General features: G+C 42.7%; 1 protein-coding gene across 1 annotated transcript in view; it reads left to right on the top strand.

Moving 5' to 3' along the window:
- The first annotated feature begins 344 nt into the window (after positions 1-344).
- man2a2 (mannosidase, alpha, class 2A, member 2) overlaps positions 345-11,395 on the top strand; it is a 28,674-nt gene continuing 17,623 nt past the window's right edge. Inside the window, 6 exon segments of the mRNA XM_070443077.1 lie at positions 345-627; positions 2,575-2,663; positions 2,666-2,706; positions 8,247-8,504; positions 8,712-8,856; positions 10,199-10,370. Coding sequence (XP_070299178.1) covers positions 584-627; positions 2,575-2,663; positions 2,666-2,706; positions 8,247-8,504; positions 8,712-8,856; positions 10,199-10,370 — 749 coding nt within the window. The 5' untranslated portion in view covers positions 345-583.

The following is an 11,395-nucleotide window of genomic DNA, read 5'->3' as shown; positions in this document are numbered from 1 at the left end:
AATAGCCTATTAGCTAGAAAGCTAACTCCAAACACATTTTCGCTAATAGCAGCTGTTGGTTAAACAAAGGTTAGCCATGTGTTGGCAAAAAAGTATGTCCAAGTCAAGACAGCTTAGTTTACCAGCAGCTAGCGGTACTTGCCACTGCTGGTACTTGCATGTGCTTTTTCAAAGCCTATTAAGATACTCCAGTGAGTGTAATTTGCTCAATATTAAGACAAATAAGGTCATAAAAGAGATTATAAAAAAATATATATTCTCATATTTTCTACTGTAGGTAGCTATGTAAACATATTTGTTCCACTTAAAATATATATATTCGTGGCCCCTGCAGTACCTCGCGGACCCGATGTTGAATACCCCGGGGCTAGTGCTTTGCTCCTCTGGTTGAGTAGCTAGCTAGTGCTACATCCCACAAATCTTTGCTGTTATGAATTGCGCTAACGTTACTAGGCTAAAAGCTTTACCAGAGTAGCCCCCACACTGACACACATATCCAAACGGACTGACGGTGAAACAAGAGAACAAACCATTCCGTAGCTATAGATAACCGTGCACGGGCATCATTTAACGGCTATTCTTAATGTGTCCCTACAACAGCTATTCGGCAGGATTCAACTCTGACTGGTAGGTTACCATTTCTTTGACACTTAGCTAGTTGACGCCAGCTAGGCTAATGCTAGCTAACTGGTTGTGTAGCCATGTGACTAGCTAACAAACGTTACAGCGTTTTAGCGAGGGATTGTGTCCAGCAGTTAAGTGTCGGTTAGAGAAGAAAGTGCAAGCTTCAATAACTGAAGGCTTGCTGAAGAAAGATGGCAAGCTTGCTAACTTTACCTGCTAGCTAGCTGACTAACAGGATAAGTTATGGTAACAGACAGAAACGTCAACCTGTCATTCTAGCAGCTATCTAACTAGCCAGCTAGCAGACTACCAACGTCAGGCATGACTGCAATAATCACGTTTTGTGGTGTCTGAATGATATCCGATTGACCCTTTGAGCGACATAGCTAGCTAACGCAATTGAAATTGAATGACAGCCGAGCTTTGACTAACTTATTTAGCTAGCTGGTGCACTGGTTTTCTGTTAGGACTTAACTATCTAACTGATTTTAAATGATTACAATAGACAATGATTATAATTAGCTAGATCTTGATATATTGATACTGGTTTGCTTGTTGCCATGTTCTTGCTGCTTCACACCTACACTAACGTTAACCCACACACTGGGAAATCATCATGACCTATTGAGCTTTATTCCACTTCACTGATTGCTGCTGTTTTCATTCACAGGTTACTATACTTTTCCACAAACAAGGATTTTTACAAACATTGGTTTCCATCATCTCGCTATTGATGAAGGGGAATCAGCAGTCAGTGGCTAAATCATCTCCATTTGTATTAAAAGCATAAAGCATGTTACTTTGGCACTACTAATATCACTCTGGAGCCTGTCATTTCCATGTTATAAGAGTTTGAGTCATCATCATGCACAGATGGCCCAACAAATACTTTTTGAATTGGGACCCATTTAGTTGTTTTGCAACCAGCCTAAGCAAGTGTTGGGTTTTATCATCCAAAATRCCCTTGGCAAGGCTAAATCACTGACATCCTGTGAGTTGAAAGGATTAAGATCATACAGGATTTGCATGCTGAGGGAAGAAGGAACACCTGTTTTAGCAAGAGCTCTGAAATCCAGGCCACTGTGCTCAGCTTGGTTGTTTTGTTTTTTGGTATACATTTACTTATCATCATCTGTCTGTGACTCTCTCTCTCCCACAAACTTACATTCAGTCTGTTACTGAGTGCTGACAAGCGTTATTCTGTTGCCTGGAAAGCAGAATTACATTAGMTTTTTTTGCCATGTTTCGTTAAACTGAGATTATCCCACCGGCTTCAGAAAAGGACCCAAGGACATAATTTAAACATCGTGCAAACGTGACCAATGGAACTCAACCTCTTGTTTTTTTGTCACTGTTGGTATGCTTCGGCTTTGTCATAGAGCGCATCGCAGTGACATTTGTCGCATTCAAAGTCCTGATGTGCTGTAAGCCAAGCGAAAAAGGCTATCTAAAAAGCTGCTGGTACCTGTAGCCAAGTCCCTCTCTCATTCAGCCGTTTCTCTGCATCACTGCAGCCCTGTGCTTACTGTTATGGCTTTGCCCTGGTGGCCAACTGAGCGAAATGGGACTCTGGCTGTGCTGAAGGATTAGACGCAGCCCTGGGAGTTGGACTGGACCAAAGGATCGCGCACACAGACACACACCATGTTGCGGAGACAGTAGGTTTCCTGTTTGAGCCTGCTGGTTTAGAGCTTGTTTTTGTGGTGTGTGTGTGGTGTGTGTGGTGTGTGTGTGTGGTGTGTGTGTTGTTGTGTGTGTGTGTGTGTGGTGTGTGTGTGTGTGTTGTGTGTGGTGTGTGTGTGTGTGTGTGTGTGTGTGTGTGTGTGTGTGTGTGTGTGTGTGTGTGTGTGTGTGTGTGTGTGTGTGTGGTGTGTGGGGGGGGGGGGGGGGGGTTGGCTGGAGCTGAAGATCTGTTTGCAGCTACTGATGATTTTTTCTCTCCTAAAAAAGCTTTTCTATGGGCTCAAGGATGAAGCTGAAAAAGCAGGTGACGGTCTGTGGAGGAGCCATATTCTGTGTGGCCGTATTTTCCCTGTATCTTATCCTGCAAGGCGACAGAACGGCGGTGGGAACTTCCCACGGGTAAGACATTACCTATAGACATAGCATCGCTTGTTATTTTCTAAATCCTTGTCTGCAATCAAACACCATGTTGTTGTGATACATCTCACAGTGGCGTTAAAAGCCAGAGGCAGGCAGTACCTTCGAAACAGTTTTGTGAACTTTCCTTTGATATTGAGTTACATCAAAGCTGTAATTAACAAATGTTAACTAAATTAATTGGTGAGATGCACACGTGTTTGAATAATTCATATCTCTAATCTATACGTTTATTTTGTACTGTAACCTGAGAGGCAGTCAGTTATTTTCATAAACACACCTTCTGTAGAGTCGCGGCCCAGCCACCACAGCTGAACTGCTTCGCAGCAGCAAAGCTTTGTGACTGATTATGTTTACAGACCTGGTCCAGCAACAGTGTGTATAATGAGGGCTGGATTTGATTGTTACTGACAGGATTTTAGTCATGTTACCCCAAACTTGTTTTTGCAGTATTTTTTTGTAGAGCTGTCGATGTGTAAATTGGCTTGAATAGAATCCATAAATATAGAGAACACAAATATATAAATGCAGAAATTTCAAAGATTTGACTGAGTTACAGTTCATATGAGGAAATCCGTCAATTGAAATAAATTCATTGGGCCCTAATCTATAGATTTCACATGACTGGGAGTACAGATATGCATCGGTTGGTCACAGATACCTTTATAAAAATAAATGGGCCTCACAATGGGCCTCAGGATCTTGTCACGGTATTTCTGTGCATTCAAATCGCCACCATACCATAACCCCAGCGCCACCATGGGGCACTCTGTTCACAATGTTGACATATGCAAACCGCTCGCCCACACGTCACCATACACGTGGCCTGCCAAACTCTCTAAAATAACATTGTAGGCGGCTTATGGTAGGGAAATTAACTTTCAATTCTCTTTGAAATTGTTGCATGTTGCATTTTATATTTGTGTTCTGTATATTTATGGCTTATATTCAAGCCAACTGCCACATTGATAGCTCTACAGAAAATACTGCAAAACAAATGAATATTCAATTATCTGGCAACAGCTCTGGTGGTCATTCCTGCAGTCAGCATGCCAATTGCACGCTATCTCAAAACTTGAGACATCTGTGGCATGTGACAAAAGTGCACATTTTAGAGTGGCCTTTTATTGTCCCCCAGCACAAGGTGCACCTGTGTAATGATCATGCCGTTTAACTGGCTTTTTGATATGCCACACCTGTCAGGTGGTTGGATTATCTTGGCAAAGTAAAAATGCTCACTAACAGGGGTGTAACCAAATGTGTTCACAAAATTTGAGAGCTTTTAGTGTGTATGGAACATTCTGGGATGTTTTATTTCAGCTCATGAAAAATGGGACCAACACTTTACATGTTGCGTTTTTTTATATTTTTGTTCAGTGTAGTTTTGTTTGATTTGATTGATTTATTAATTRATTTATCTATTTGCTACAGCTTGAGTGAACAAGGACCTGCATTTTCACAACAACAGTGTTTCCTTTGGTAATGGGACTGTGAAGTAGTGTCAAATAAAACAATAAATGTTTTTCACATGCTTAATGTACACCTGTACACTAACAGTGAAATGCTTACTTACGGGTCCTTTTCCAACAATGTAGAGTTAAAGATATAAGTAGAATAAATACACAGTTACTAACGAGTAAAATTAACATGGCTATATACAGGGAGTACCAGTACCGAGTTTATGTGCAGGGGTACGAGGTAATTGAGGTAACTATGTACACATACAGTACCAGTCAAAGGTTTGGACACACCTACTCATTCTAGGGTTTTTCTTTATTTTTACTATTTTCTACTTTGTAGAATAATAGTGAAGACATCTAAAATAACACGTATGGAATCAAGTAGCAACCAAAAAAGTGTTGAAGAAATCTAAATATTTTATTTTCTTCAAAGTAACCACCCTTTGCCTTGATGACATATTTGCAAACACTTGGCATTCTCTCAACCAGCTTCATGAGGTAGTCATCTGGAATGCATTTCAATTAACAGGTGTGCCTTGTTAAAACGACGTTTGTGGAATTTCTTTCCTTAATGCGTTTGAGCCAATCAGTTGTGTTGTGACAAGGTAGGGGTGGTATACAAAATATAGCCCTATTTGGTAAAAAACCAAGTCCATATTATAGCAAAAATAGCTCAAATAAGCCCACTAGTCCCACTATCATTTGTTTTTCAACAGGACAATGACCCATAACACACCTCCAGGCTGTGTAAGGGCTATTTGACTAAGAAGGAGAGTGATGGAGTGCTGCATCAGAGGACCTGGCCTCCATAATCACCCAACCTCAACCCAATTGAGATGGTTTGGGATGAGTTGGACAGCAGAGTGAAGGAAAAGCAGCCAACAAGTGCTCAGCGTGTGGGAACTCCTTCAAGACTGTTGGAAAAATATTCCTCATGAAGCTGGTTGAGAGGATGCCAAGAGTGTGCAAAGCTGTCATCAAGGCAAAAGGTGGATCCTTTAAAGCACATATGTCAGAGTCAAGGCCCGCGGGCCACATCCGGCCCGCGAGAAGGTTTTTTACGGCCCCTGGGATGATCTTGATTTATTATTAGAACCGGCCCGCAGACCGCAGCAAGCCGGCAGCCCGCAGATCTTTTACACGCACCAATACTACATTTCCCACAATGCAACGGTGACGCACCGAGCAGTAGGCTGCTTCATTTCAATATTTATTGGCACAGCAGTCGTCAGCATCACAGTAAAATTAACTTTCAGATACCCATCAAAAATGGCAAAACGGATAGGTGGACACTGAGAACCGGGGGTTTCAAACAAGGTGGGAGTCGGAGTATATGTTCACGGAGGTAGCTGGAAACCTGTGTGTCTTCTGTGTGGAGAAAGTGTGGCGGTACTGAAAGAGTATAATCTGAGACGACATTATGAAACGAAACACGCGGACAAAAACAAGAATATGGACATGAACAAAGGCTCAAAAGGCAGAGGAATTAAACGAGGCTCAAATCTCGACAGGCTCTGTTCAAAAAAGCCAAATCACAAGGCCAGGCTGCTGTCAAGGCCAGTTTTATTTTGGCAGAAGAGATCGCTAATCAGCCGGCCATTTACGGAGGGGGATTTCATCAAAAACTGCATGATTAAGTTTGTGACGAAGTTTGCCCAGAAAAAAGGCAACTCTTTTTAAATGTGAGTCTGAGCAGAAACACCATTGCCGAGAGAGTAGACCAGTTGTCCATCAATCTAAAAGAGCAGCTTGTGAAAAAGGGAAAAGATTTCATTGCATATTCCTTGGCTGTGGATGAGAGCACCGACATTTCTGACATTGCCCAGTTGTCAATTTTCATCCGCGGAGTGGACTCCAGCCTAAGCGTGACAGAGGAGTTTTTGGCTTTACGTCCTATGCATGGCACAACTACGGGCATGATTTGTATGAAGAGGTGTCAAGATGTGTAAATGAGATGGAGCTGCCTTGGGAAAACTCGTGGGTTTTGACAACCGACGGAGCACCTGCGATGTGTGGACACAGGAGCGGACTGGTGGCGAAGATACGGGAAAGATGCAAGAGGAAAACGCGACAGGTGAGCTGACAGCTTATCATTGTATCATACACCAGGAGCGTTGTGCGGTAAAGCCTTGAAAAATGGAGCATGTAATGAGCATCATCACGCGCACAGTTAACTTTATCAGAGCCAAAGGTTTGAATCACCGCCAGTTCAAGGCATTTCTGACGGAGTTAGAAACGGAGACATGGTGATTTGCCTTATCACACAGAGGTGCGATGGCTAAGCAAGGGAAAGGTGCTTCAAAGATGTTTCGAGCTTCGTGAGGAGATTTGTCTGTTCTTGGACAGCAAAGGAAAGACAACAACACAACTCCGAGACGAAATGTTTCTGTGTGAAATGGCTTTTCTGTGTGACATTACGAGTCATCTGAATGCAATGAACTTGCAGCTGCAGGGTCGGATCATGTCATCTTCTGATATGTACAGTACAGTGAAGGCATTAAAACCAAACTGACTCTGTGGGAGACGCAGATGCGGAAAGAAAATTTGAGCCACTTTCAGCTGCCAGACCATGAAAGAGAAGCTCTCTACAGTGCGTTCCCGAGCGCACAGTTGGCTGATAAAAGAGTTGCTGGCCGCTGACTTTCGACCGATTTGCTGACTTTGAGCAACAAAAAAGCATTGAACTGCTCGTAACCCATTTTGCTGTTGACGTGGAAGCTCACCACCAACCTCAAATGGAGTTGATTGACCCATGCAATGATGCACTGAGGCAAATATCGACAGTGGGTGCTGCGGAGTTCGCCCGTTTCCTCCCCGACACAATGCCGAGCTGCGCATCAGGGCTGCTCGCAACGTTGTCTATGTTTGGCAGCACATTACTTGTGTGAACAAACTGTTTTCTTTGATAACCTGAACAAAACATACACAGAAAGTCGACTTATGCTGAACACCTCCACTCAATTCTGAGGATTTCCTCAGCTCAGAGCCTTACCCCGAACATTGATGAACTTGTGAAAAGATGGACACCACCAAGTATCACCCTCAACTCAAAAACAAGTGAACTACTGTGCAATCACATATTTAGAGTTTTTACTCAGTTCAAGTTTAAAAGTTAAAGTTTAATATTTGTTTTCACTGCATGTTACTTCTCCTAACAAAGTGTTGTTTTTGATTAATAGATTTTTGCACTTTATTTATGTATTTCAATCCAATTATATTTTAAAAATTATTTCAGTTTGAGTGGATGATAGAAAATTGCTATTATTGTTTTTTTCTTTGAAGTAAATTTAGCCCACTTTTGCTAAAATAGAAAATATAGGCTACTGATGGTGCCTTGAATACCGGTTTCTTTCATTTAATGTTCATGTTATGGGGATTTTTATATAAAGGAAATTTGTCTTTTGTGTCTGTTGAAAATTAAAGATTACTGACAGAGCCATAAGAAAATATTGCTTTATTTATCTGATCATATTGGAATATATTTGTTAGGTTTTCAGTAGGTTCAATTAGGTTCACTAGACTATATGCGTCATTTAAAAKATTTTCAATGAACWTTCGAACAGTCCGGCCCTCGGCTTGTAGCTAAATTTTTTATTTGGCCCTCCGTCCATTTGACTTTGACACCCCTGCTTTAAAGAATATGTTTAATACTTTTTAAACATATAAACATATTATTCCGTATGTGTTATTTCATAGTTTTGATGTCTTCACTATTATTCTACAATGTAGAAAACAGTAAAAAATAAAAACCCTTGAATGAGTAGGTTTGCCCAAGCGTTTGACTGCTACTGTAGGTAGGGCTAAAGTAAATAGGCAACAGGATAGCTAGTAGCAGCAGCACAGGGAGTGTGAAAGTGTCTGGTGTAAGTATGCGTGTGTGTGTTGGGGTGTCGGTGTAAGTATGTGTAGGTAGAGTCCAGTGTGTGTGTGTGCGTCGACTCAGTGCAAGGTAGTTGGTGCAAAAATCCATCCATCCATCCATATAGGCTAGCTAGTCCTGTTTAGCACCTCCTGTGACCTTCATTCCCCTCCCCCCCGGGTCCTTTTCCTCTTGTGTTCTAGAGCCAAATCTCTGTTCTGCAGAACCGCATAGAACAGCTGGAGCAGCTACTGGAGGAGAACCACCAGATCATCAGCCACATCAAGGACTCTGTTCTGGAGCTGACCGACACTGGCGCTGTGTCCCCCAGCGGACAGCTGCCCTTCCACAGTGCCAATGGTTCCTGGGTCCTGCCCTTTGATGGACGCCCCACCTTCCTCTCCGTCAAGCCCCAGGACTGCCAGTTCGCACAGGGACYCGGCGGACATACCGACCTGCAGGTGACCAGCTCTTCAGGGACTGTCTGGTCTCGGAGGAACTCTGTTGTTCTGTTGGCCATCAGTAGGCGTGTGTGTAATTGTTAACATGCTGTCTCTTGTCTATGTGGCAGGTTTAAGGTGAGGGGGTTACAGATATCATATTATTTGCCTCTGTTCTAAACGCAAAGCAGAGTTAAGTTTAGCTAACTTTGGTCTGTTGCCTTCCAGATGCTAGACATATACTCCCTGTTGAAGTTTGACAATGTGGACGGGGGTGTTTGGAAGCAGGGCTTTGAGATCACCTATGAGCCTGGGGCGTGGGACAATGAACCGTTGCAGGTGTTTGTGGTCCCTCACTCCCACAACGACCCAGGTGAGACATGGCTCTAAAACTGGGTTCTTCAGGGCACATTGTAGCAAAAGACGAAGGAAGGCCAATTTCTAAGGAAACAAAAAAGTGAATAAATTTTTTTTTTTTTCAATTTATTTTATTTTATATATATACTAAGCAAAAAACGAAACCTTGATTGAGTTATTACCTGCAATATTAAGCAAATGACTGGATTGACAAATTGAGTGACACAATGACATTAGAATTCCAACGTCTTAGTTATTTTTAGATTAGAACGGCTGTGTATTAGCACAAGATTTGATTTTAGCCAGAGACCAACAGTTCCATTAAATTTGTTTACAGCCAATGCAAGGCCAGCTAGCTAACTTGACAGTTATTGACTTGTTGACTTTGGAAGAAACTGTCAAGTTTTGTGATTCAGTAGCAGGAATAGCCATTCATTATGGCTCCATTATAATTAGGGTAGACTTTGCTCTTTACCAAGGTGTCACTGTAAATGTTCACAGCTTGTCCTGGGTCTTTGGAGAGCTATGAGAGACCACTGAGACTGTTGTCAGCGAATCCAAAAAAGCAGTTTTCTGTTATGGGATGTTCTCTCTAAAAGCCAGGCCAGAGCTTATAAGGTTTAACAAGACTGCAGGTAAAGGGAAGTAGGTCAAACCGCAGGACTGGCACCAAGTCAGACAACGCAACGTTAAAATGCCCCTTTCACTGTCCGTCCTTTAGTCTATTTGGTTGGTCTACCTTCTACCAGTCTGTGCATCCAGTGGCGTGGACTCCTATGGTTTAGTCTACGGTGAGCATATTGCTCTATAGATTAGTTAGTGTTAGGCTGCTCTGTTTATGTATTGTAGAGTCATCAACTTCTCTCCTTTCTGAGAGATTCATAGTCTGCTTGTTTCTCAGCCTCTGACAATACTTTCAAGGTGGTTCATTGTTACTGTTCTCTTTAAATAATAAAACGGGAGTTATTTGTAATACTTCACTGCTATGTTGTGTTTGGTACTGTACCACTGACCTGCTTTTACCCCTCCTTGTCATGGCAAAATCCAAAATACATGATAGGAAATAGTACAGTACTGCCTGTTAGGGGGGTCGATGGTAGATTCACTCTTTGTTGTTCATCTTCTATTTATGTCTGAAACTGACCTACCCTCAAACCAAGGTCCTGGGTTATATTTCATAGACACAAATGTTTTGAAATGGGGCCTATTACTTGAACGTTTCCAATAAGGGATTCCCATTTTCATTTTAAATTGTTTTGCTGCGGTGTCCGTGCCAGTCAAACTGAAGAGGACCCTGTTCCTCCTGATCTGGGTTGTTGTGCTCATCACCTCTGTGCTGCGATCTCCTGTCCCGACAGGCTGGATCAAGACGTTTGATAAGTACTACACAGATCAGACGCAGCACATCTTCAACAACATGCTGGTCAAGCTGACTGAGGACCCACGCAGGAAGTTCATTTGGTCTGAGATCTCCTTCTTCGCCAAGTGGTGGGAGAGCGCCGACATGCACAAGCAGGAAGCCATGCGCAAGTGCGGATCTCACAGTCACAGCACTAGCTCTCAAACATCTTACTACAACACAATTTAAGTCTGCCACTGTTGGTTCTTCCCTAAAGTATCTAAGCCGTCCGTTGAGGATTGCCCACATAGGGAAGAGTCAATAGTGGCAGTCTTGGTAGATAAAAATTCAGTTGTTGTAGTGTCGTAATACAGAATTTAACGTGTGTGTGTGTGTATACACTGCTCAAAAAAATAAAGGGAACACTTAAACAACACAATGTAACTCCAAGTCAATCACACTTCTGTGAAATCAAACTGTCCACTTAGGAAGCAACACTGATTGACAATAAATTTCACATGCTGTTGTGCAAATGGAATAGACAACAGGTGGAAATTATAGGCAATTAGCAAGACACCCTCAATAAAGGATGTTGCAGGTGTGACCACAGACCAATTCAGTTCCTATGCTTCTGGCTGAGTTTTGGTCACTTTTGAATGCTGGCGGTGCTTTCACTCTAGTGGTAGCATGAGACGGAGTCTACCCCACACAAGTGGCTCAGGTAGTGCAGCTCACAGGATGGACAATCCAATACTGATTATTATTTGACCATGCTGGTCATTTATGAACATTTGAACATCTTGGCCATGTTCTGTTATAATCTCCACCCGCACAGCCAGAAGAGGACTGGCCCCCCTCATAGCCTGGTTCCTCTCTAGGTTTCTTCCTAGATTTTGGCCTTTCTAGGGAGTTTTTCCTAGCCGCCGTGCTTCACACCTGCATTGCTTGCTGTTTGGGGTTTTAGGCTGGGTTTCTGTACAGCTCTTCGACATATTAGCTGATGTACGAAGGGCTATAAAAATAAACTTGATTTGATTTGAATGCGAGCTGTGTGCAAGAAAGGTTTGTTGTGTCTGTCAGCGTAGTGTCCAGAGCATGGAGGCGCTACCAGGAGACAGGCCAGTACATCAGAGACGTGGAGGAGGCCGTAGGAAGGCAACAACCCAGCAGCAGGACCGCTACCTCCGCCTTTGTGCAAGGAGGAGCATGCCAGAGT

The sequence above is a fragment of the Salvelinus sp. IW2-2015 genome, linkage group LG4q.1:29 (genome assembly GCF_002910315.2).
Source record: "Salvelinus sp. IW2-2015 linkage group LG4q.1:29, ASM291031v2, whole genome shotgun sequence".
Lineage (NCBI taxonomy): Eukaryota > Metazoa > Chordata > Actinopteri > Salmoniformes > Salmonidae > Salvelinus > Salvelinus sp. IW2-2015.
This window is presented reverse-complemented; position numbering and strand designations above follow the sequence as displayed.